The 27,441-nt window shown below is 43.0% G+C and overlaps 1 protein-coding gene across 1 annotated transcript in view; it reads right to left on the bottom strand.

Annotated features, from left to right (window-relative positions):
* Window positions 1-27,441, bottom strand: part of plekhg2 (pleckstrin homology domain containing, family G (with RhoGef domain) member 2) — a 141,412-nt gene that overhangs the window by 16,787 nt on the left and 97,184 nt on the right. The window contains exons 7-17 of the mRNA XM_078167384.1: window positions 25,940-26,090; window positions 21,103-21,234; window positions 15,015-15,197; window positions 14,761-14,853; window positions 14,542-14,628; window positions 10,797-10,830; window positions 10,539-10,631; window positions 8,031-8,132; window positions 5,595-5,633; window positions 1,621-1,796; window positions 171-302 (exon numbers count right to left, since the gene is read on the bottom strand). Of these exons, the coding sequence (XP_078023510.1) occupies window positions 171-302; window positions 1,621-1,796; window positions 5,595-5,633; window positions 8,031-8,132; window positions 10,539-10,631; window positions 10,797-10,830; window positions 14,542-14,628; window positions 14,761-14,853; window positions 15,015-15,197; window positions 21,103-21,234; window positions 25,940-26,090 (1,222 nt within the window). The remainder of the gene's footprint in view (window positions 1-170; window positions 303-1,620; window positions 1,797-5,594; window positions 5,634-8,030; window positions 8,133-10,538; window positions 10,632-10,796; window positions 10,831-14,541; window positions 14,629-14,760; window positions 14,854-15,014; window positions 15,198-21,102; window positions 21,235-25,939; window positions 26,091-27,441) is intronic.

The following is a 27,441-nucleotide window of genomic DNA, read 5'->3' on the forward strand; positions in this document are numbered from 1 at the left end:
GTGACTGATGACAGTCAACAATAAAATAATCTTCTGACTGGAAAAAACCTGCCTCCTGCATGAACTGTCTGGAGCTGAAAAGGGTGGGCTGGCTGTATTTCAATGGCGGCCATATTGGTGGTACTTGAAGAACCTAATATTAATAATGATAGAGATGAATGTTTTCTAACCGTTGTGCCAGTGTGAATGGCGGTCAGTCCCTCTCTAGCTCTGCTCTGGTTGATGAACTCCAGGATCTCTTCGGTGATGGACAGGGTGGGGGGAGGGCTGAGGGGGCTCAGCTCCTCTTCATCCTCTTCCTCCTCATTTGAACAGAATGAAAAGAAATACAGTGGGATATTTCATTAGTATTAAATAAGGAAATGTATTTATAAATCTTTAAAATATAGACCAAGTTGATTCACTCAAATAAGTTAAAGTTTAAACACATTAAAACTGAGTTCAATTTCTAAACGTACATCTCTGCTGTATTTAATGCTGATACACAAGGGGTAATTAAATCAATGAAATGTCAAGTCCAACATAATTCAGTTTAGTAGAATTGTATCTAACTAGTCCATAGCCATTGGTAGCTTTGTCACCTTCTACCTATGCCAATCCTCAATGCCTATGTGCAGTTTCACACAGATTGACCACGTCAGTGAGTAGAAAAACGTGGGACAGACAGAATGACTGACTGACAGAATGACACACTGACAGTTTCCGTGATTATGTACAGCATACCACACCATGACTTAGTCATACCAAACATTAGAAAACAACACCAACATTGGTCCACAGGGGGAGCCACAGCGATCGGTCACATTTTAGCCATTTTGAAGCATTTTTCTGTTGTTATAGCGCCACCCAGTTGCCAATTAGAGTTAAATTTCTCCAGTCACCTTGAGGCGTCCTGTTCTACATATCTACCAAGTTTAGTAAAAATCCATATGGCGGTTAGGCCTAGATAAGAAATGAGCTCTCTAGCGCCCCCATTTTGTTTGATGGGGTCAATAATGGAGGGGTCCCCTCAGATTATGTGTGTTCATATGCCTACAAAGTTGCGTGGTGATGGGTGAAACCCTTGAGATGTTATACACCTTTATGTGATGAGCCACGCCCTCCGCAATATTCATTGCCTTATAGAAGCTCAGTTTTAGTAAGTTTTCCAACTTTTGCCAAGAGGGAACTTTAGATATTGGTCCCTAGATTATGTTCACCCAGTTTCATGCAGATCGCTCAAACTTCCTAGGAAGAGATCCATTTGAAGTGTTTTTCAAAAAATTCAAAATGGCGGACAATCTATATAAGCGGAAGTTATGGGTTCTTGAGGCAAATGTGTTCCTCATGAGGAGAGGCATCTCTGTGCAAAGTTTCATGTCTCTACGACATACGGGGCATGAGATATGCCCATTCAAAGTTTGACATTTCAATGGGTTGCTATAGCGCCCCCCTTTGGCCAATTGATGTAATATTGCTTCATTGGCATCCTCCCATGACCCTCTACCACTGTGCCAAATTTCACATGGATTGACCAAGTCAGTGAGGAGAAAAACGTGGAACACACACACAAACACACAGAGTTTTCGTCATTATATAGTAAGGTGTAATCTGAAGTCATATCCCGTCACAGTAAAATACCTCTACCTCTTGGCTTGGTCGCAGCTGTGTCGTCAGGCCTGGTTCGTTCCTCTCTGCCTCCACCTCGATGACGGAGGATGCAAGCGTGCTGCTGCTGCCGGCTGAGCCCAGACTGTCCGTCTGGCACAGCTCGCCCTCACTGCCCGCCTGCTGCAAAACACAACCAAAAAAGGTCACTTTTGTGTTTATGTCATCGTGTCCGACCTGGTTAACTTCTTCAATCCTGTCCATTTTTTATTGTGAGCTCCTGGTGTATCACTGAAAAACTCTATGTCTTAAACAATCGCATTTTTAACATGTCAGTGAAGTTACATTTTCCATCATGAATGATATACAACAGATTTCCTTTATTAAATTATCTCAATTTGTAACATGTCTCACTCAACATCCTGTTGATGACGGGAATGCATCACAGTGCCTGCACCAGCTGCAGGAGAGACGCCATCTATTGCATTTACTTTTATTGGTTAGTTTTTCTTCCTGTTTTCATCTTTATTTCTCATTATCTTGTCTTTGTTTTTGTGTCTTATCTCATGTTTAATTCTCAAAGCACTTGGTAAACTCTGTTTTTCAATAAAGTTATCATAAACTTAAAATTCACATCATCTGTAAAAAAAGCTTCCTCCTCTATAACAAAACCACCTCAGTCTGTGACGACAGCTGGTGGTAATCCACTCAAATGAATGTGACAGGACTTTTGTTAAAACTCAGTGTAGCATGAAAAACTTCCTTACCTTCAGAGCTGCAGGATTCCGGGGGCGGTGGGAGACAGTTGATGGACGGTGAAGAGAAGAAGCGGGGTGTGACAATGGAGAGACAGATGGGAGCAGAGAGACAGATGTTATCAAGACGTTGCAACTGTTTGACAGACACTTAGCCACTTGGAACCCAAACTAAGAAAAGTGAAGACGTCTCTGATGTCTTGTTTTAACAGGTCAGCAGTTGTTATGGTAGATTGAACCTGCTGGGCTGCAGGCCAGCTCTGCAAAGCTGTGCAAATATTAAACTCTGAGCTCACACTGCCGGGAACATCATTATAAATCAGAACGTCCAGACATGCCCTACAGAGCTGAGAGGCTCAACTCTTCTGTAATAATACCAGCAAATTTGATTTAATAACGCAACCTTCGAAACCCAACCCCCTAACCCTGACCACCCATCTTCCGCTCCTTAACCTGTTTTAACCTGCATGTCTTTGGACTGTGGGAGGAAGCTGGAGCACCTGGAGGAAACCCACGCTGACACGGGAGAACATACAAACTCCACACAGAGAAGCTCCATCACCCTTGGATCGAACCAGGAACCCTCTTGCCTGGGTGACTGGAGCAGTGTTGATAAATAATAAAGTTCCAGTTGCTCCACATGTTCAGCGCCCCACTAAACCAGATACTTTCATGTTTTATGGGCCTCTTTTAAAGGGGAACTACTGTTTTTTTTTCAACCTGGGCCCTATTTTCCAATCTACTTTTGTCTAAATGAGTGATAGGATGTTCAATATGTGACATGTCTCCAGTATGAAGCTAGGGCTGACCTGCCTGCAGCCCGTGAGTGTGCGCTATATTAAATAATAGGGCACTCAGACAGGGTCAAACAACGTCAAAATACGTCCACTAAAAGTGCATTTTTTTCACACAGATAGGCTCGGATTGTTAGTATAATTATCTGACAACATCACGGAAAGGAGAAATGAATGTCTGTGTTTACCTTTAGCTGGATTCAGACATGTTCCTCTGCCTGTTGCTGCTCTCTCTCTCTCCCCGTCCCTCTTCAATGAGCTCTGCATCTGTGTACGTCTGTGTACTCCGTGTTCAAATAAATACGGGTGCTCATCAAATTCAAATGGCTCATCCAGATCCAGTTGGTCAAAATCGGGTAAAAATTCAGCCAAACAGAGTAACTCCTTGCGTTTGTATGGTCACTCCAGCAGTCACTTCCTGCAACAACTCAAATCTTGCGAGACGTGAGATTTCAGAGCCAGACTTTGACTCTCTGAGTGAGTGTTTTGACTTGCCACAACAAACATGTCCGAATTTTTACCCGATTTTGACCAACTGGATCTGGATGAGCCATTTGAATTTGATGAGCGCCCGTATTTATTTGAACACGGATGTACACGGATGCAGAGCTCATTGAAACTGAAGAGCGGACGAGGAGAGAGAGGGAGCAGCAACAGGCAGAGGAACATGTCTGAATCCAGCTAAAGGTAAACACAGACATTCATTTCTCCTTTCCGTTGTGTTGTCAGATAATTATACTAACAATCTGAGCCCATCTGTGAGAAAAATGCACTTTTAGTGGACGTATTTTGACGTTGTTTGACGCTGTCTGAGTGCCCTATTATTTAATATAGCGCGCGCTCACGGGCTGCAGGCAGGTCAGCCCTAGCTTCATACTGGAGACATGTCACATATTGAACATCCTATCACTCATTTAGCCAAAAGTAGATCGGAAAATAGGGCCCAGGTTGAAAAATCATTAGTTCCCCTTTAACCCCTATCGGACCCTATACGAGGAAATTTCTTTTCATACTGCCAGTCCCTGAGAGCCCGTGCCCCTCCAAGCGCTCTTTTCGGAGCACTGCATTTTGATCCTAACCCCAACCCTGACCTGGCAATTTGTTACTTTACGTTTACACATTGTTGTGCACAGCTTTGTCACATTCACTGCATAAAACAAACACCTACAATTCTTAGAACAATGCACCATCTTAAATTTCACACTCAGGGTGTCAGTTTCTAACTTTTTATTAAAGTTTACTGAATGTAATCTTTTAAAAAGTGTCTTTAGGGGGCGATCTCGTTAATATACTCCAATATTTATGACCTTCATCAGGGCTCCTCTGCTACTCTTAAAACTGTCTGGGAGACAGATTTAGGAGTGACAATCCTAGATGGGGAGTGGGTGGAAATCTTGAGGAGAGTGCATAAGTCTTCAATTTGTGCTAGACACAGCTTTATGCAACGTCGGATCTTACATCGAGCTCACTACACCAAAGCTCGGCTTGCAAAAATGTTTGATACAGTGTCTCCTTTGTGTGACCGATGCCAACAGGCCACTGCAAGTTACATACACATGTTTTGGAGCTGCCCCTCATTGAAAAGATTTTGGTTTGAAATTTTTCTTACATTGTCCAGGGTAATTGGAAGAGATATCGCCCCTAATGCTCTGACCGCTCTGTTTGGTGTGTGTCCTTCGCAATCTGTTCTTTCTCCTGCTAAAAAAGATTTAATTGCATTTACAACCCTGCTGGCCAGGAGGTTAATTCTGTTGAAATGGAAATCCACAGTCCCACCCACCTATACGACCTGGATCAAAGAGGTGCTTTATTTTCTCAAGCTGGAGAAAATCAGACTGACCCTGTCTGGTAGAACTGATTCATTTGATGGGACTTGGAACTCTTTTTTTGTCTTATGTGAACAGCACAGAATGTTAGATCTCTTTGGACTGAAATGGGAATTACAACAGTGTATCTTGCATGAGAGGTTCATTCATTTTTTATTTATTTATTTTTTATTTTTTATTTTTTTTCTTGCTATGTAACTTTCCAGCTTCTGTTTTTCTTGAGCTTCAACAGGGTAGGTGCCAGGGGTGGCGGGTAGGGGGAGAGGGATGTTGAGTCTCGTTGTATGGCTCTGTTAAACTGACAACTGTAACACAGAACTTGTGAACCACTGTATTTTTATGTGGAAAAATCAATAAACAGATTGTTAAAAAAAAAAAAGTGTCTTTAGCAGTTCTCTACGTCTCGGCAGTGGTGAGCGCAGTGTGGATCTTTATGCACTTCCTGCACTTTGATACCAAAGATTTTGCGTCAGGAACAACAGCTCGACCTGACATGTCAAAAAAGTGAAAACAATCTTGCTATTTAAGTGATGTGTGTATTTGTATTTGGAAAAAAAAAAGAATCAGTTTTTGATAACAGTTGCATCGTTGGTGTGAACATGTGTCTGAAGGTTACTGTGAAACATTCTCACCGTTGGGATGAAATGCTGCTTCAATGTCTTTTGCCGGAGCTGGAAAAGAAACAAAGGTTTTAATCAGGAATACTGGCTCAGCATTATGGCAGTAAATTACTCATAATAATGCATCATCCTGCTATATTAATGAATGCTCTCTTTATTTCACCTTACCAACATCGGTCATAAAAACAAGACACGTTTACTGTCATATAAGTTGGTATGTTTTTGTAATGACAAACTTTCTGGCAGGGTGTGAGAAGCTTTTAAGAAATGATGTTAATCTAAAAGGCAGCTGTACCTGTAATATAGTTGAGACTGCCAGTTGTTGTAAAACAGTACCTCATTTGTTTAAAGTTCTTCTCACTTACTGGCAGTGTTGGAAGCATTCACATCCTTTACTTTAATAAAAGTACTAATTCCACACTGTGAAAATACTCTACTGTAAGTAAAAGTCCTGCATTCACCTTACAGAAGTTAAGTATCAGCACAATGTAATAATAATAATAATAATAATAATAATAATAATAATGATAATAATTCATTTTATTTCTGGGCGCCTTTCATGACACTCAAGGTCGCCTTACAGAGGAAAATCCAAAGTAAAATACAATAAAATACAAAGTACAAGATAATTCAACATTTTACAACAAACAAACAAATATCAGTTTAAAAAGCAAACAAACAAACATAAACAAAACATCTGTTCAGGCTTACCCACTCAAAGAGAGCAGGAAAGCCTGAACAGGTGAGTTTTCAGCCTGGAGTTAAAGTGTGGTAGCGAATCAATATTTCGGAGGTCAGGGGGGAGCAGAGTGGCTGAATGCTCTGCCTCCATGGTAGTGAGGCGAACGGAGGGGACAGTGAGGTGAACAGAAGAAGAGGACCTGAGGGTGCGAGCAGGTATGGTGATAGGAAGGAGGGCAGAGAGGTACAGAGGGGCGAGGCTGTGGATGGCCTTGTAGCTCAGAAGTATAATCTTATAGTGGATGCGGTAGGTGATGGGGAGCCAATGGAGCTGCTGTAAGATGGGTGTGATATGACGGGTGGATAGGGTCCTAGTGATAATACAGGCAGCAGAATTCTGAACCATCTGCAGTTTATGGAGGATTTTCAGGGGGAGACCAAACAGGAGGGAGTTGCAGTAGTCAAGCCGGGAAGTGACAAGACTGTGAACCAGTATGGCAGCAGTGTGAGGTGTGAGGGAGGGGCGGAGGCGGTCGATGTTGCAGAGATGAAAGTAGGCTGACCGGGTTGTTAATGTGGGATGAGAAGGAAAGCGTGCTGTCGAGGATGACACCCAGACTCTTTACCTGAGGGGAGGGGAGGATGGAAGAATTGTCGATCAATATGGTGAAACTGTGGGCTTTGGCTAGAGTGGATTCAGTGCCGATTAGTAACATTTCTGTTTTATCACTGTTTAACTTGGAGAAATTCCATGTGAACTTTATTTCATGAAGGCAGTCAGTAAGGAATGAGGGAGGGAGGGAGGAATCAGGTTTGGAGGAGATGTAGAGCTGGGTGTCATCCGCGTAGCAATGGAAATTAATGTGGTTTTTTTACGGAAAATGTGACCAAGTGGGACTAAGTAGATGATGAATAGCAGGGGCCCCAGGACAGAGCCCTGGGGCACACCTGTGGAGACTGGGAGGGGGCGCTAGGTAAATTACTTTGAGTAAAAGTATATATGTTGCAGTAAAGTGTTTTCCTGTTCCATCTGAAGTCTTTGGATTAATATTCCTGCTGCATTATGTTGCATTGTATTGAAGTTGAGCTCATTTTAAATCCTTCATACACGGCTGGGTAGTTTAATCTACAGCGATGCATCGTATTCTATCAGATCATCATATGTTTGTAGTGTCACTGTCCTGTGAGAACCACAGTACCGGCTGAGCAGCTAACCTCCAGTTTAGCCCTCAGCTAACATGAATGAGGATAAATTATTTATAAATTATTTGTCCTGCGTTTCCCCCTGACGCCGCTGGGTGCAGTTAAACTATAACGGCAACTGGTGGCGTGTCATGCCAATGTGAAAGGACAGCTTTTTTTCATCAGTGTCTGACACTGAAAGTCACGGACCAAGTGCCGGATTTCGACAACTTTGGAGTAAGACTGGGTTGAATCAACACATCTGGAGACTTATGGTTTTTACTGGACAGGAAGGGGATGAAAAACTGTAATCTGAAAAGCTGTCAGACAAATGTAGTGCAGTAAAAAGTACAATACTGATAGGAGAAAAGTATCTCAGTACAGTACTTCATTAAATGTACATAGTTACTCCACCGCTGCTTATTAGAAGGAAAAAATTATGTCATCTACTTTTTATCTAAACATCTGGATATGACAGAAGAATAAAAAGTCTTTTGTGTGGGTTGTGTGGACCCTGAGCACTGACTGAAGGCCCTGTATGTGGACTTGTCCTCTGAGTGCTTTGAAGGAACTGTCTCTGTCTACCTGACTGTCTCCTGGTGCGTCTGTACGGCAGGTTTCCCTCCAGCAGCAGCGGCAGACTCTTCCTGGACTTCTCAGGCGTGTACATCAGCAGCTCTGGAGGCTCTGGAGGGACAAACAGAGCAAAGAGACCCTCAGTCATTTTACAAGACCTGCTGAGGAACTGGAATGAAGTGAATCTCTGGTTCTAGTGCACACACATGTAGCTCTGAACAGTTCTCACAAGGCCAACGAGCAATGACTGTAACCATGACGACATTTTGTTGAAACCTTGTTAATGCTTTCCTAAGTTATGGCACATTAAGTGTAAATCACAAACACTTTATTTCATATTAAAATTAAAGAGTGTTATTATATAATTTTCTTCCTGTCAACAGACAACGTGTTAGTCCGTCTCTTAATTCTTTCTTACTTTCTGTCTGTGGCTCTCAGCTCCAAGCACATTGCTTCCTACTGAAAATGAAAATATTTATAACCACAAATATGCAGTTTCATCAGTTGTCTCCTCAAACAGCTGCTCACTGTGGTTTTTATCAGACAAATGGAAGGAATAGTGTATTTTTTGGGGACTATTTTCAGCGGTGTATTCATGCACATTTGGTGCTGCAGAGAGTATTTGTGGCAGCAGGACGGTGTGTGTGGAGTTGAGTCAAAATAAACTACAGCGTGTGTGTTCATGGTGATTAAAGACAGTGGGTCTCATTCATGAAAAGTGAGTAAATCTGTGTGTAGATTTGCACATAAAAGCTTACTCCACTAAAAACCTACTCCGGATTCAGGAACGCTGCGGGAAACTCAGATTTGATCGTAAACACGTGTGTATGATCATGAATGCCAATCCATCGTAAAGTGACAGCGCGTTCCCAGTAATCAGCAATTAGCATAAATCCCCGCCCATGAATAGCCAATGACCACCATATAAGGAGGTGTAGGTGCATCCTGTCAACCTGTCAGTCATGGCGCAAAGAAAGAAAGAGAGAGAAAGAAAAAAGAAATTTTCCGAAGCTGAGATCGAAATAATTTTGGGTGAAGTGGACTTAAGAAAAAACATTTTATTTTCTTCAGTTAGTAGTGGTGTGACAGGGACAGGCAAAGCAAAGGCCTGGAGGGAGGTAACAGATGCTGTTAATGTTGTCTCCGTGGTACAAAGAACCATGTCAGAGGTGAAGCGTAAATGGTTTGATATGAAACTGGAGGCAAAGAAACGCATAAGCACACACACAAAAAATACAGCGGCCACAGGAGGAGGAGGCTCACAGTCACAACTATCTGCTGCAGACGAGCGCATCGCTGGCATAACTGGGGAGACCTCTCTGTCAGGAATTATTCCTGACGGAGACAGCGACAAGCCTCCACTGGAGTCAACATCAAACCCAGACTGTAATGTGCTATAGCCTAATACATTCTGAAAACCATCATTGATAGCGTAGTGGTCACCAAACAAACAGAGGATTCATTTTTGGGTTTTGAATGAAGTGGGAACGGTAAGGCAGAGATGTTTTGTGCGTAATGGATAAACTCTAAATCAGTGATGGCTGTCGGAATGTAGAGCTATTTAACATTTATTTTAACAAATGACACGATAACATATAGCCTACAGCAGTTTGTATGCATCATCTTCAAATTATTTGAATCTTAATAGCCTAAAGCTCTGTTTCATACAACGTAAATTAAACATTTTTCAAATCAGATTTATTCATTCAAATGATTAAAAAAACAAACAAAAAAAAAAACGTGTTGTCTCAAATAATTCTTTCAGCTGGCGCGTTCTCCTTCGTGGCTCCACCACCTGCTGCTCCTGCTGAACCCAGGCACCATGGCCAAAGAGGCTGTGATCCGGCTATCCTTACGGATATTTTTATTATCATCATTCAACATGCAGAAAGAACGTGTAATCTACTGAGTCGATTTACATAGATAATTCACAATTATGAACCTAATCTGGATCTTAAACCTGCTAATTGCCAACTAATTTAACTAAATGTGTTATATTTTTAATATTTTGTCATGTTTAGATTACGTGTTTCAAAGGCATTGTGTACATAACAAGAGAGCAGTACGAGTTAAAATTGTAATTTCCAATAGTGACAAGCAATATTTATGTGCTTTACTAAATTTACACAAGCACTACGAGTGGTCAGGAGCAGGAGTAGATTTTGTTAGTAGCTACGAAAAGATCGGAGCTACTAAAATATTGATGAATGCGGACATGCACGTAAATTTCCATCTGCAAACAGTTTACATACAAATTCCTTCTGCTCACGTTTCATGAATGAGACCCAATGTCACCCAGGGCCACAGTGTGGCTCACTGATGGGTTTAAACAACAGATGAGGAAGACGATATGTCAAGCTGTGAATACACACACTACTACTTGGTAGAATCATTCACTGTTGGTTTCACTCTGTGTGATGAAAATACAGAATATTCCCTGGAGATACAGTAAAAACTTTAATCATGTATGACGTGTTTTTTGTTGTTATTGGGAACAAAAAGAAGACTAACCCTGACCTGACTGACGTCTGCCTCTGTGATAGCCGTGGATATCGTCCAGTCGCGGCGATGCGGAGGACTTCTTCAGGTTGTCCTGGTCAAACTGAGGAGCTGAAATACAGGAAGTGATGTTACGACATCTACACATGCCAGACCCAGCTATTCAGAGCTGATGAATGTATTCATGCATCAGTGGTGAATATTCTCATGAAAAGAGCCGGAAAGAGAAACGATCCATCGCACCAAAGTGAGTAGTGAGTGTGTGTGAGAACTCACATTGACAGAAGTTGTCTCCCAGGACCTGCCTCGCCTGGAAAGAATGATAATCAGCTCAGTGAGGCATTGAGACAGAAACACTTTGGGATAAAACGTAAGGAGGAAGTGATAAAAGACAGGATAAATGCCTCACTCTGTGAGTTGGACTTCTGCTGAAAAATAACAAAGATAAGAGGAACGATGCTTTCCAACAGTCAGTGTCTGTTTACAGTCACACTCTGTTTGACAAAGTCATACTTCCAAGTACTAAATCATCTACACCCATTTACTTTAACAGACTGGAGTCTGTCATAGTGCATGCATGACAAAAAACAAAATGACAGGGCAGCTGAAGGGCTCAGTTCAGGGGGGCATTCATTAGCACTTTGTTTACGGCTGTAGAGGCTGATATAAATGAACAGTTAAATCAGCAGGAGGGGCTGGTGGTCAGGGTTCTCAGTGAACCACATGTTTCTGGTAATTCTTCACATACAGACAGAATCACTTCAGGGCAGCAGTGGCTCAGTCTGTAGAGACTTGGCTTGGGAACTGGGCAGCTGCTGGTTCAAGTTCCCATGCCGACCAAGTATGCAGTGTGGACTGGCAGCTGGGAAGGTGCCAATTGCTTCCTGGGCATTACTTTGGTGCTCTTGAGCAAAGTACTGAACCCCCAAACAGATGCTGCACAATGGCCGACCCTGTGGCCCTTCCTCAATTAATGCATGTATGAAAAGACAACAGTCGACTGACAAATAAGAATAGAGAGAAAATGAGAATTAGCACCTTAATCACGATATCACATTTGTGTTTTGTCATAATTAAGGCCAAAAACATGTTTTGTGAGGCCACACTGACCTTTGACCTTTGACTAGGGATGCATGATATTGGATCTTTTGCCAATATCCGATATGCCGATATGTAACAACTAGGGCTATCAAAATAACACATTAATTAATCACACAAAAAGCTTGCGTTAACAATATTAATGCTGATTAATCTGTCCGCGGTGCCCTTTGACCCGGTGTGTCACTGAAGACCACAGTGTCTTTGTCACATGATGGAGGCAGATGAGACGACACTGCTCGGCCCCGTGAATGGAACATTTACATTTAAAAAACACCCAGATGGAGCTGTTGATAGGAGCACTGTTCTCTGCAGGTTCTGCAGGAAGGAGAACTTCAGTCTGAAACGTCACCTCAACACAACGACTTTAGCAGTGAACCCAGAGGTCTGAGCTAGCACAGCCTCTGATGCTAACGCTAGCAGCCAGCCTCATCACGCCACACTTGACCAGGTGTTTAAACTGAGTCAGTCTACCTGTGACAGACTCACTGACTCCCTCACAGAATGGACTGCAGACCAGTTTGAGTGGTCGAGGACAGGGGGACAGCTGTGTCCAACATCCAGCAGCATCACTACGACACATCTGACAACATTCATTTGAACTGAATTTTTAATCACTTGACAGTGCTAATAACAACTCATTTGACCAATAATCGATATTGATATATCCACTTTTTTTTCCCCGCCTAGTTTTGGTGATCACCAAGTCTCTTCTTTAGTGGAATTAACATCATATTATCAGTGGTGTGCAGTCAGGGGCAACAAGGCTAGCACTGCTAGCCCTGTCAAAAGTGTTTTTTTTCTGTTTTTTCCATAATTAAAAGGTCATTCTGAAATGTATCTGGAGTCAATTACTTGTTCAGTATGCAACTTTATCCAGAAAACGAATGGTTATATTTTGTGGAGCTCAAATCTCCTATGTCCTATAAACGCATCACAGCTCCTTTCCTCTGCTGGGGCCAGCAGTAGTTGCATTGCTAGCCTCTGATCGAGCTGGATGCTGCTATTGGGTGCGTAACGTTGAGTGACCGTATCATCAGCCAATCAAATTTTGATGTGTTATTGACAGAACGCCTTAAGACCAGCAGAGTTTCTAGTGCTGGCCTGGGCATCGTCATTCAAATGAGCTTGGCTGATTGGCCCATGGGCAGGTGCGTGATGACGCACTGTCTGTTGGTGGTTGATTTAACAGCAAGATCGATAGATATGATTGCGGACCTGCTTCGGGTGCCTTTTTTTTAATCAGTTTATTCAAAGTGGACATTTGTGCCAAATTTGAGAAAATCCCCTCAAGGTTTTCTTGAGATGTCACATTAACAAAATGAGACCGACCCAAGGTCACAGTGACCTTTCACCACCGAAATCTAATCAGTTCACTGCTGCGTCAAAGTTCATGTTTGTGCCAGTGCTAAAGAAATTACCTCCAGGTGTTTCACACAAGAATGAGACAGATATGGTCCCAATGACCAAGACTTTCTTGAGATACTGGATTCATGAGACAGGGACAGGTGATTGGACAGATGGACAAATAACCCAAAAACATATTGCCTCTGGATACGGCTGTCTCAGGCGCAGAGGCAAAAAAAGAAAATTCACGTTTTACAGAAACAGAAGAAAAAGTTGTGGTTTCTCAGTCTGTGTTTTATGTTTTCTACAGTAGTTCTGTCTGGTGTGTTAATTATCCTTCTTGTGTTTCTGCTCATCAGTTTGGTGCCATAATGGTTCAAAGACACGAGGAGCAAAATTTATTCTTCAGAGAAACATCAAGGAGAAAGTCAACTTTCACTCATGTGTCCAAGAGTGAAAAATATTCTGACACAAAAGTAAGTTTTGCTTTTTATATTTTACTGTATTGTTTCATTAGTGAACCACCGATTTATAGTTTTGGGTGAGTTTGGTGTCAGAGCTGTTTGGCTCCTCTATATTGAGATTTACAGCAAAATCAGCCTCAAGAAATATTTTGTTATTATTTATGTATTGAGGTTTTGATGTTTGTGCCACAGAACACAAAGCAGCTGCAGGTCTTCACTAGAGAGTTTGTGTTCGACCAGCAGGTGGCAGCAAAGACCACCAGAACCGTTGTGGTGTCCCTGTCCAGTGTTCTTCTACTTTCACATCTGCCAGTGGTTTTACTTCAACCAGAACTACGACTGATAGAAGTGATTGAGTTACTGCACTGATACAGGTAATACTACAGGTAATACTACAGGTAATACTACAGGTAATACTAAAGGTAATGTTGCTCCTGTTTTTTGCTTCTGCTGTTGGAAACACTTCAGGAACACTATTGCCCCCTGTACAACTACTACTCCCTCCTTCCCTTCCTCCCGCCTTCTCTTCTGTCCTTCATCCTACATCCTTAAACTTCTTCCTCCCCTTCTACTTTCCCTCCTTCTCTTTCCTTCTCCCCTCTCCTTCCCTTCCCTTCCTTCCTCCCTTCTTACTTTCCCTCTGCCGTCCTCCCCTTTCATCCTTTTTTCTTTCACTTTTCCCTCCTTTCCTTCCACCCTTCCTCCCTCCTTATCTTCCGTCCTGCTCTTCTCACTTTACTTCCTCCATCCTCTCTCCTTCTCTTTCCTCCTCCCTTCTTCCATTTCTTTCTCCATCCATTCCTCCCCCCCTCCCCCCTCCTTAGTTAACTTCGCCCCTCCCTTCTTACCTTCACTGCTCTCTCCTTCCCTTCCTTCCTCCCTTCTCACCTCCCCTCCTCTACCCTCCCTCCTTCCCTTTCTTCCTGCATTCATTCCGTCCCTCGTTCCCTTCCTCTAACCCTCCTTCCCATCCACCTTTCCTTTCTCCATAACTTCCTCCTCCCTCTTTTCCTTTCCTCCTTTCTCCTTCCCTCTCCCCTCCTTATCTTCCTTTTCCCATCATCCCCTTCCTTCCTCTCCCTTCTCCTCCCTCCTCCCTCCTCCCTCTTTACCTTCTGTGGGAGAGAAGTAGGATGATTCTCTACGATCAGTCTCTTGAGGTAGTGCACCCACAGCCTCTTCTCCTCCTGGTTCTTTGTCTGCAGTAACAGGAACAACAGTTTATAAGATGTTTAATGTCTCTGTCACAGACGGAGCCTCAGCCGTGACCTCAGACGGATCACAGCTGGACTGAAATGTTGAGAATGTTGAGTGTTCAGTCCAACACTCACCTGGACGATGTGCTGCTGTTTGGGAATCGTCTGATCCGACACTTTGAAGCACAAAGAATCCTTCAGATTCTCCACCAGCAGCAGATTACAACACTGCAGCAGAGAGACAGAAAGACAGAGCAGGACGTTTTAAACACTGAAAGGTTTTGCACCAAAGCTGCAGCTACATTGTTAGAGTTGAGCAGCAGGTTTAGTAGTTGAGTTTAAAGCCGGATGTCCTGAACAATAAATAAAAACCATGGTGACACACTCACAAATATATGGGTGCTGTAGACGAACTGCTCCAGCCTCTTCTTGGCGATCAGCAGCATCTTATCAAACAGGAAGAACGCCCTCTCCTTCTTCACTCTGTGGACCTTGAAGGAACCTTCTAGAACCAGCTCTCCAAACCCGCTGAGGTCTGGCCCGCTCCAGTTCACCAGGAGGGACTCAATCTCCTGTGAGGAGGAGGAAAAACGTCACATCATGTTATAAAGGTCAACAGAAAGAATCTTCCTGAACTGGTTGTTTAGTCTCCATTTAGACGCTGTCATTTTAAACTTGACACTATACGTTTTCTGAGAAGGGAAGAAGGAACGTCATTGGAGGCTGGTTGTAGTGATGCAGCTTTAGAAATGACATGGTTTTTCATTGAGGCGTCCTCAGTGCGCATGTGCAGAAACAAGAAAAAAAACCTCCTGTTTAAAAAAGAGTTTGTTGCCTTAAAATAACATCACGTGTAAAAATGACCACATTAACTTCTTGACAGGAAAAAACACTGAGTCACAAACAGGAAGGATTTTATTTTTGTGAAAAATAAAACAATCTCTTTAAACCATGTGAACTCTCCTCCATCTGAGCTGGTGTGGCCGTTTCACCTCCGGTCCCAGCTGCCGAGAGGTCAAAAGTCAACACCTGTGCACTTCCTGCTGCGTCAACCTTCAGAGGTTGAACTTATGAAACGCAGGTCAGGACTGCTAAACTATTCCTAAACACACGACCTGGATGTCTGTGTTTCTAGAAAACAGTGAGCTCCTCTGCAGAGCCACAGGCAGTCATCCAGCTGTGGAGACGACTTTTGACCTCACACAACCAGCTGGAGAGAGAGAGTGGGAGGGATGTAGAGATGTAAATGAAGCTATCACAGATTGAGACTAAAGAGGCAAACAAGTTGTTGTTGATGACGCTGGCATGATTGTTTTACTCCTGTTGGCTGTGTAGGTCCAAAGACCAAAATTCAAACTGCACTGAAGCTAAAGCGCTTTCATGAAGGCCTGTCCGAAATAAAAACCTTCATTTGAATTTCAAAACAACAACATATGGTGAAGGCTTGTATTAGGCTGGTACTCAGTAGTAAAGAGTGCCTTTACCTGCAGGGTGCAAAGCTAGTGGTGACAATATCGTCCGTAAAACTGATTCAGAACGCCACAGGAAAAATATGGAGTACGAAGAGCGAACGCCACCGCCAGAGGAACTTTCATCATCTTCAAATAATCCAAATTCAGCTGCTACTGTGCTGGCTGTCCCAGACGAAAGATGACCAATGATAAAGAAACGTGGCAATATCTTTGGTCTTTGGCTCTAAAACTGTGGTTCTTCGTCACACAGTGAGAGGTTCAAAGATGGCTGTTGTCACAGTCTTGTGATCAAAGACAGCCTGGGATGAAATTCTAACTGTCAGTAATTTGGGATGTTACCATCTACGTCTACTGACCAACCAATAGAAATGCAGCATGAAATGACGCACTGATCAGCACTAAACCCAAACAAACAGATGGATAGCAGCTCGCCATGGAGGCGAAACATGATCTCGCCCTCACCATAGCAGAGTGTTTTTTGTTCCTAAACCTAACCACACATTAACCACAGTGCTGGTAAAACTTTCAATGTATCTGCTATAATATGTAAATGTAATGTATCCATGGTTTGTAGAAACACCAATTTACATCTCCCAACATGGCACTGAGATGTGGGGCGGCCGGGGCTCAGAAGGTAGAGCAGGTCGTCTATGCTCCTCCAGTCAGCATGTGGAAGTGTCCTTGAGCAAGATATCCATCCATCCATCCATCATCCATCCATCTTCGTCCGCACCCCAGACGTCCCTCTCCCCAGCAACACTTTCCAGCTCCTCCTGGAGGACCCCAAGGCGTTCCCAGGCCAGATGAGATATGTAATCCCTCCAGTGTGTTCTGGGTCTGCCCCGGGGCCTCCTACCAGTGGTTAGGGTTAGGGTTAGGAGCTCGGGCTTCCCTCCGGAAGCCCGAGCTCCTAACCCTATCCCTAAGGCTGAGCCCAGCCACTAGGGTTGGGTTGGTTCTTGGTAATACCAATTCGGTCTGGTACTCCGTCTTGGACCGGGTTTTATTTTTTGAGACCGACCAGACCACATACTCGGGCGGAGCGGACGTCGCGGAGGTCCGCCCGGTAAAAGTGGACATCCACAAGCCCTGTGCGCGCAAAGCACGACTGCGCGGACTCCGCTCCGCGCACCAGTGTCACACAAAAGACTGTTCGGCATGTATTTTTCACATCGCAGGGATTTTTCACGGACATTTTTACACGGAGTCCGCTCCGCTTATAGTACGCCTGAGTCTGTGAGCACCTGTGTCTGCCTCTTCACCAAGCGCACAGCAAGCAGGAGAGAGAGGGGGGCGGGGACTGAGCTAGGAAGTGCAAGTGCACATGCGCCTCTACTGTAGCCTGGAGTTTGTTTAATAGTGACAGGGAGTTGATAATGGCGGACAATTTAGTCTCGACGAAATCAAGGAATGCGCCACTATGGCAGCACTTTGGCTTTGAGCCAGACGAAGGAGGCAACCCTTGTTTGCACTGATTGAGTAAGCTGCAAAATTTATTTGTAAGGAATAAAAGAAACAACTTGTTACTGTCACTCTGTTGTCCTAAGGTCGCTTTTTATTTTAAATGAGTCAGTTGCACCCCCCAGTGGTGAAAATCCGGTATTACCGACTTGATGTGGTTTTTTACAAAAACCGGACCGTTTTTTTTTCTCATACTGACCCAACCCTACCAGCCACCCCACGGAGGAAACTCTTTTCCACCACTTGTATCCGCGATCTCATTCTTTCGGTCACTACCCAGAGCTCATGACCATAGTTGAGGGTTGGGACGTAGATGGACCAGTAAATTGAAAGCTTTGCCTTCTGGCTCAGCTCCCTCTTCACCACGATGGACCGGTGCAGCGCCCTCATCACTGCAGAAGCCGCACCAACCTGCCGATCCATCTCACGCTCCATTCTACCCTCACTCGTGAACAAGACCCCAAGATACTTGAACTTCCTCACCTGGGGCAGTAACTCTCCCCCAACCCGGAGAGGGCAAACCACCGGTTGCCGACAGAGGACCATGGCCTCAGACTTGGAGGTGCTGACTCTCATCCCTACTGCTTCACACTCGGCTGCAAAACGCTCCAGTGCATGTTAGAGGTCACGGTGTGATGGAGCCAACAGAATCACATCATATGCAAAAAGCAGGGACGCAATTCTGAGGTCCCCAAACCGGTTTTGAGCAAGATATTGAACCCTAAATTGCTCCCGATAGCTGCTCCATTGGTGTGTGAGTGTGTTTAACCTGAGTAGCAGGTGGCACCTTGTATGGCAGCCTCATCCACCAGTGTGTGAATGTGTGTGTGAATGGGTGAATGTGTGCAAAAAGTGCTTTGAGTGTTTGGAAGACTAGAAAGGCACTATACAAGTGCAGGTCCATTAACCATGTATGATGTGGTTTGTATTATATCAACCAACTATTCAACACTGAGCAAATCCCCAAACATCATTCAGATATTTAAGTGATCAGACTGTTGCTTCTCTCTCTGACGCTGGTATCAATGAACACCTGCCATTATTTGTCTTTTCTTCTCCAGACTGATGATACGTTCAACTTTGTCCACATCATTGCAGTCTCTCAAGAGTATCTCACAGACAGTCTTTAAATTAATGCAGGTATAACATGACTCGGGCTTTATATACAGGTCTAAAATTGTGATGTAGTGGTCTAAATCAGATCATAAAGATTTCATTGAGTGACACTGCTTTTTAGAGCTGATATACAGGTCAATTTAAATTTAGGAACCTTTGAATTTAACAGAACTGATCTACATTGAGTCAGACTGAGTAGAAACAGGCAGGAAACAGTGAGAGAAAAACCTGAAAAGCTAAATTAGAAGGCAAAACTGTCAAAGAGGCTACAGAGGACCAAAGCAAGGAAACGGCAGAAATGACAGGAGGGGTGTTAAAACGAAGCCAACACACACACACACACACACACACACACACACACACACACAGTGAAAACATCCACATGTGATGGAACAGGTTAATAACATGTTCCCGTGTGTGTCATGATGTGAACACATGTCGGGGGAAGTTGTGGAATGCAGCAGTTGTAGAGTTTGACACCTAAAGGTCAACCAGCTGACCTCCAGCCGCCCGTCTGTCTCTTTACAGGCCTGAGGAGGAAAAGCTGGCTGCAGGCTCAGAGACGAAATGTTGGCCTGTTAGCTGCTCGAGTGCGAACTCTGTGTCAGGAAGCAGGAAAATCCGCTTGGCCTTTTTGTTCCAACACTGTGCAGGTCAGGGCTTTCTATTATTATTACAAGGTTTCACAGTCTAGAAGATGTTGGAAAGATTTGTCAACCTCTATGGCGGTTTGAAATCCTTCAGGTCATGACTGTCTCTGTCCTGCCGCCACAAACACTCACTAAAGCACCAATGTGGGTTAATCTGCTGCTGTGAATAGTCCTAAACAAGTTTTTTTGGTGACCTGTCACTGTGTTTCCATCGGGGATAGAGTCACATACAGCGAAACATTTGCATTTCCTGGCAGGTTCCCTGTCATAAAAGCACTTGTCTTTAATGAAATATCGCTGCACTTCCTGCCAGGTCTGCTCTTCTCTAGGAGAGGCTTGATGACTGCAGTTTTCAAAGCATTTGGAGAAGTGCCAGATTGGAGGAAGACATTAACTCTGAGTTAGTTATTTAACCAGGCTGCTCAGTACAGTTTGAAGGAAGCTAGTGGGTAAAACATCAAGGCAGCAAGTGGAAGAACTGAGACGCATGCAGTGATGGTACTTTATTCTTTGGTAGGAGTTAATTGCACATCTGATGTCTTGAACCTTGTTATTAAAAAAACTCATTACATTTGCTGCTGGAAATTAGTTCTGAAGATATTGGAACCGAAGAGTTTAGTTAGTCTGTCTGCAGTAGCACATAACATGCGCAAGTTGTGCTTTGATTTACGCCATTTTTCTTCTCCTATCCAGCACTCTCTTCTCTGAACCCTGAATCCAATCGATCATCAACAAGATATCCGTGGCCGTTTTAAATATGACGGCTTCCATGAATAGTGTTTTGATGTTCTTATTAAAGTATATTATTTCAACATTTGCCGATCCATGGACAATTTTGGGAGTTATTGACAGATCAAGAAATACACAGAAATTATGTGATAGAGCAACATCGTCTGCGTTTGCACTGTAGCACAGCAATATCGCCGCATTCCTGTCAGGATAGTGTCTCAAAAAGTGGTTGTTTTTTACCAAGTCATCGTTGCATTTCCTGCTCGCATCATGCCATGAAAAGCAGTTGGTCTACTGAAGCATCGCCTAAACCCAACCACCCATTTACCACAGCATCGTTGAAATATAATAAACATAAAGTTTTACAATATCCGCTTCATAACAAAGCACAAATGCAACATATCCATGGTTTGCAGAAATGTAGCATGCCATCAGTTTGTCTGGTGACTGGGTTTAATAAAACACAATCTCATTATCAACGAGGACAAAAGAAGTGACTTTGCTTTTTAAAAAACAGTATTATTCATGTCGTTATTCTCTTTATGGACCAGTGACGGCAAAAACTAAACCATAATGTTCATCATTACAGAAGATATCCCTTCATAAAAAGCAAAATGAAGTGGAGGTTCGTGAAAACTTCGGAAGGTGTTCCTCAAGGAACCTTCAGAGGTCCTCTATAATTCTAATCCGAAGAAGTGCTAAACAGCTTCTTCTTTTTTTTTTTTTTTATAAAATACATGCTAACTAGATCTAGTATATCTGAGAAATGATACTGGCTATCTATTTTTGGATAAATATAATTTCAGACAGATTTCTTATCTGTTACCAAAGTTCATTTAGTGCAATAAAACTGGAAGTCTGGTGATTTTATGTTTCAATCTCTGGCTCATCATTTTTGCTTAATTTATATTACATATTCTTACATCAGAATAAGTGCTGTATATTAATGTTAACACTGACACATGTAAATGTTATAATATTTTTCCCTTATAAAGGTCAAAGAAGTTGCGTCAGGCTTTACGAATCATACACAGCATATCATCTCTTACCTGCAGTCGTACTGCGTGTTCCTGTTTCCTCTTCATGTCGTTGATGTACCAGGCCACTGCTGTCATGGTGATGATGGCGTCCTCAATGACCTCATATCCAGGGTCACTCTTGTCAAAGTGCTTTGAAAGTTCCTGAGAGGACATTCAGACATGAGACCAATTTGTAAATTTGCCAGAAAAAAAAATTGCAAAGAGTTTATTCCAAACTACAGTGCTCTGCACACAACTGTTTTCAAGTGGTGAATAAAAAGACACATTAAAAAACAGAATAAAACAACATAACCACGCTGACACAGCAGTTCATCACAGAAATGAGTGAAGCAGGACCAGCTGAGGATTATGGGAAAATCCCAGCACAGCTCCAAACACATGTTTGACCGGTGTTTATACTGGCCACTGTAGACAGAGCAACAACTACACACAATGATAAAGACCAAACACGAGAGAACAAAGACCAGGCTTTAACCGTGTGTGTGCGTGTGTGTGTGTGTGTTGGTTTCTGTCTGTTTCATCATCCCTCTCTCGCTCCTCGCTCCTCTCAGAGGTGGGCTTGGACTGGAACCAGTGAAGAAACTCAACAAGTTTATTGGGAAAAGCTGCTTGTGTATTTCCTTGTGCAAGTGCATGTGTGTTTTGTGTTTTATGGATGAGGCAGTCAGCTGAATACCTTCAGATGTTTGAGTTAAGACATTTGTAAAGGTCGTGACTGATGATTCCAGCGAGAGCTGGAATTTATTAGAGAAATAATTATACATACTATTATCACCAGGCCCAACAAAGAGTCAGGGGGCCTCTAAAGTCCGGGCCCTGCCAAAAGTAGGGAAGTCCCAATCTCTCCCGTTCTTTCTCTCCTGATCCTTTAATTCTGAGTATCAGACAGACAGACAGCTACTTTTTCATCTTCACTGGGTACAGTGTTTATCCAACACACTGCCAAAACAAACTCTCCTTTGTCCTCACTTGCCTGAAGCTTTACATCCCCTTTTAAAAGTCTGGCAGTCTCAGGGCCATCACTCTCTCTGTCTCCTATCAAGTGACCTGGAGAAGATCTGTGTCTCAACTGTGCAACATGTAACAGGAGTCCCATAAAGCTCCGTTCTGGGTCCCCTCTTCTTCTCCGTGCTACGATATCTTAAACTTTCAAAACCAAAGTTACCCTTTTCCACCAGCATGGAACGGCTTCGTTTCAGTTGAAATCCTGCTGCACGGCATCAGCTTGAAACGCTGCTGGTAAAGACGTAATATAGACCCTTTTAGGGCCGACGCCACGATGACGTCATTTTATTAGCTGAAGGCAAAATGCAACTCGCCACCACAGGGCTGTAGGCTACATAGGAGTCAACAGAACTTGCCTGCTAGCGCTAGCTAATGTTAAGCCCCACCCACCAAAAAACACCATACTGTTTACTAGCAGTAAAAGGGTCTGGAAAGTCAATGTAGGGTCCAACAAACCCAAGACTTTCACCCAGCACGCTACTGTGCGCTTCCTGTATGAATGTAGAGCCAAACCTTGATGTGTTTTCTAAACCTCACCACGAGCTTCTGTTAACGTCCCAGCGTTGGCTGTGGTGTCTCAGTATGTCAAAAGCAGACACATGAGGATATCTAACGGGTAACATGTAGACGTGAATATCCACCGACAAAGCTGAGATATGTGAAGACTTGGGATGAGAACATGTTGAACTGGGACAGGGCAATGCCTAATGGGAGTCTTCCATTGGCAGGTGAAGTCTCGGAGTGGACGTCATGGCTTGATCTGGAAACTGGATGATGAACTGTCACTTCACCAAACATGCAGCCGTTCCAGTAGACTCCTGTACAACATCAGGATTATTCACCTCTTCGTCACCAGGGAAGAGGCCCTCAGACCTCTGCAGCTCATCCAGAATGCTGCTGCCTGTCTGGTGTTTAACCTCCACGAGTTTTCCCACAACGGTCCTCTTCTCCGTCAACTATACTGTCTCTCTGTGGCAGCTTCATCCAAATCATGTCTCTGGCACTGGAATACAGGGCAGCAGAGGGAACTGCTTCTTTCTACTTCCAAGTCATTGTCAAACCCTGAACTCTTCCTCTATGTCCAGACGTTTAGCTGTCCCGTCACTGAGAGGACCCTGGGGTCACTCATCTGGGTCAATGCTCCATCTTTCACTACAGGCTTAAAACTCTCTGCTCCAACTTGACACGTCATGCACGTTCTAACCTATTTTATTGCAATAAATGCCGTAAAAACTTAACCATAGCTCTCTGAACACAGCTTTACATTTCATTTTTGGGTGGTTGCATTTCCCAATCTTCCAAAATCTAATTCTAGTTTTTATTTTGGGGTTTTTCCACTTAGCGTTCATGGCTTTGGTCAAATATATGTCACTCTACTTAATCATTATTCACACAAAAATCCTGTTCTCGTCAGTGACCCTCATCTGGCATGATGATGTCACAGTCTTGTCCTTGTTTTATTGGCCGTGAGCTCTGATGTCAGTAAAACCGTACAGATGTGAGCTGATGAGGACGTACAACAAAGTCCACATGTGGGACACACACACTTCATCTTTAAAATCAAAGAGGAGACACACTCGGTGTCCTCAGCTGTCCTCTGTCTCCCCTCAGTGTTTCGTACTGAGTGCAGGAAAAACTTTATAACTCTCTAATTTGAGCCAAAAACAATGTTTACTGACAGGAAACAGAGTTGTCGCCTAGAAACCAAAACTTTATGAAGATCCATCAGCTTCTTCTCAACATCTTAAACACACACGACTCCAATCAATCAAGTATCAAATCATAACGATCAGTGGAGTGCTTAAAAAGCTGCGTACATCTTTCCATTAGATTTTTTAGTCCTTTTCATGGACTGCACCAAGTATCTGACGTGTTAAATATTTTATCAGAAGGTATTTAAGTACCTCATGCAGTTCTGGAGGTGGTACCTGCAGGAGTTTGAGGTATTTGAGGTAAACGTAGTATTTGAGGCGTTACCTATAGTAACAGGTGGTTTGTGAGATATTATGTGTAGTATTTGCAGTTGTTGCAGGTGGTAAAGTAAACCATGTGGTATCTACTAAGTCACGTGTGGGTGCTGATAGTATTTGCAGTATGGCATGTAGCGTTTTGTAGTATTGCAGTTAATATGAGGAGTAAACCTGTAGGAGGAGGTGCTATGTGAAGAACCACATGAAGTATTGGAGGTGTTGCCTGAAGTCGCTGGTGGTATTAGAGGTAGGAGAAGGTGCTATTGATGTACTGATTGTGGTGCTTTGGTAGTTCCCTGAATTTACTCACAATGAATTACCTGTATTTGTTGTATTACACAAAGTATGTTATATCTGAGGTTCTACCTGTGGTGACAGAGAGAAGCTTCATATAGTATTTGTGGCTTTATCTGTACTTGTAGTTTTCACTTGAGGTACTGCATGTGGTTTTGGCAGAATTTCAAATACTAGATCTAGTTATTGGTAGTAATGGAGGTGGTTTTTGAAATACCTTTACAATAACTGACATGTATGATTTGGTATTTGGCAAGTATTACCTGTAGTGTCTAGTAGTATCTGAGGTATTTAGTTCAGTATTTAAGTTTTAAGGTGTTACCTGTGGTAGCAGGTGGTCTTAGAGGCACTACATGTAGTATTTGGAATATTACCAGTTAGTATCTGTATTGTTACCTGCAGTAATAGGTGATATTTAAAGTACTAGTTTTATTTGGAGCATCAACTGTAATAGCGAGTGTCATTTGAAGTTCTCAATGTAGTATTCGGACTATCAGTTGTAGTACCAGGTGGTATTTAAAGTACCACATATAGTATTTGGAGTATATCCTGTAGTAGAAGGTGGTTTTTGAGGCACTAAATAAAGTATTTAGAGAATCAACTGTTGTAGTAAATGGTATTCAAAGAACTAAATGTAGCAATTGGAGTATATCCTGTGCTAGCAGGTGGTATTTGAAGTCAAAAATGAAGTATTTCGAGTATCACCTGTAGTAGCAGGTGGTATTTGAAGTACTAAATGTAGCGTCTGGAGTATCACCTGTAGAAGCAGGTGGTGTTTGAAGTATTTGAAGTATATCATGTAGTAGTAGGTGGTATTTGAAGCACTAAATGTAGCATTTGTGGTATAATATGTAATAGGGGGAGGTATTTGAAGTCATACGTGTAGTATCTGGAGTGTCACCTGTAGTAGCAGGTGGTATATGAATTAGTAAGTGTAGTATCTGGAGTGTCACCTGTAGTAGCAGGTAGTATCTGAAGTACTAAGTTTAGTATTTGTGGTATAATATGTAGTAGGGGGAGGTATTTGAAGTCATAAGTGTAGTATCTGGAGTATCACCTGTAGTAGCAGGTAGTATATGAAATAGTAAGTGTAGTATATGGAGTATATCCTGTAGCAGCAGGTGGTATATGAAATAGTAAGTGTAGTATATGGAGTATATCCTGTAGTAGCAGGTGGTATATGAAATAGTAAGTGTAGTATATGGAGTATATCCTGTAGTAGCAGGTGGTATATGGATTAGTAAGTGTAGTATCTGGAGTATCACCTGCAGTAGCAGATAGTATTTGACGTACTAAGTGTAGTATTTGTGGTATAATATGTAGTAGGGGGAGGTATTTGAAGTGCTAAGTGTAGTATTTGGAGTGTCACCTGTGGTAGCAGGTGGTATTTGAAGTACTAAGTGTAGTATTTGGAGTGTCACCTGTGGTAGCAGGTAGTATTTGAAGTACTAAGTTTAGTATTTGTGGTATAATATGTAGTAGGGGGAGGTATTTGAAGTCATAAGTGTAGTATCTGGAGAGTCACCTGTGGTAGCAGGTGGTATTTGAAGTACTAAGTGTAGTATCTGGAGAGTCACCTGTAGTAGCAGGTGGTATTTGAGAATCCTCTGCACTGGTTTGAGCAGGTACGTCTCCAGAGGTAAAGAATGGTTCAGAGTCGTCTGTCTCTCCTGGAAGAAATGAACCAGACTTTTGTTTTTCATACAGTCCCTCAGCACCGCCACCGAGCTGTGGAGACAGACAGAGACAGACAGAGACAGAGAGACAGACAGATAAAGACAGTTGTTATAAAACTCAGACACTGCTTGGACATGCAGCTCAATGTAGAAAAAAAAAATACAGAATATGGAAACACCTCCCCACTGAAGACAAATGACTGTTTATGGCAGTTTCACTGTGTTATAAATGAAGTGTGTTGTTTTGGATTCTTTTCTCACTCAAACAATATGACAAGAATAAAAACTCAATAAACAGAACCAGAATCTCTGAGCCGTTAAGAAGGTGTGATAGATATCCAGGTAAGATTTGCAGTATCAGTCAGGGAGAGAGTCCAGCCGTCGACTCCTCTGATGAACATTTATCACAACATGAAGGCAGGAGGATCGAAATTTAATAAGAAGGAGAGGTGGTGAACCAAAAAGAGAAACGAGGGTGGAGGAGGTCCAGTAGATGATGGAGCGGCAGGAGGAGAGAGGGAACTCCTCAACTCTGAAACCCTCTGACAAATATTCATCAGGAAGAGGAGGTGAAGAAATGATAGAGGAGGAGGAGGAGGAGGAAGAAAAAGACAGATGGAGGAGATTATGAAGGAGGAGAAGGACTCCACAGCTGTTTGGAGCTCTGACAAACATTCATTACAAGTTTAGGGAAGAAGGAGAGAAACTGAAGAGATTGGAGAAACAGCCAAAGTGATTAAGGGAGGTCTGTTAGATGACAAAGGAGAGAAGAAGAAGTTCATTCGTCACAATCTGAACAAAGACATTGAGGAATAGAAGAGGACAAAGTCAGAGAAGGTAATGAACATTTCTCTACAAGTTGAACACAGAAACTGAAGATGACAAAGAGGAGAAAGACATGGAGAGGAGATATGAAGGAGATTATGTAGGATAATCCTTGAGATGATGTAGGGGATGAGGAGGAGAGAGGAAGTTCTTCCCCAAATGCTGAAGGCAAAGACCTGATGAGAAGACGACAGGTTGTCCAGATGATCTGTGAGAGGAAATGGTTGAATGGCAGTGGAGGCAAAAGGAGGTGATGGAGGACAGAGGAGACTCCTCAGCTGTTAAGTCTGCTGACAGACATTCATCACAGCATGCAGCCAAAGAATCTTGGACACCAGCAGTGAGATGGGAAGGAGGGAGGAGAGAGCAGCAAAAAAAGGGGAAGTCTGAACAAGGAGGGGTGAAGACAGAGGAGGGGAAGGAAGGAGGTCAAGGTAACGACGGGGGTAGAGAGGAGAGGAGGCTCTTTTCCTCCAGATAGACGTTAATCACAGGAGGGAGTCCAGGAATTCAGTAATATCTTCTACAGACTGATGTGTTCAGCAGGAAGTCTGAAGCTTTCAAACTGAAACAATCCT

Source organism: Epinephelus lanceolatus, chromosome 4, assembly GCF_041903045.1.
Source record: "Epinephelus lanceolatus isolate andai-2023 chromosome 4, ASM4190304v1, whole genome shotgun sequence".
NCBI lineage: Eukaryota > Metazoa > Chordata > Actinopteri > Perciformes > Serranidae > Epinephelus > Epinephelus lanceolatus.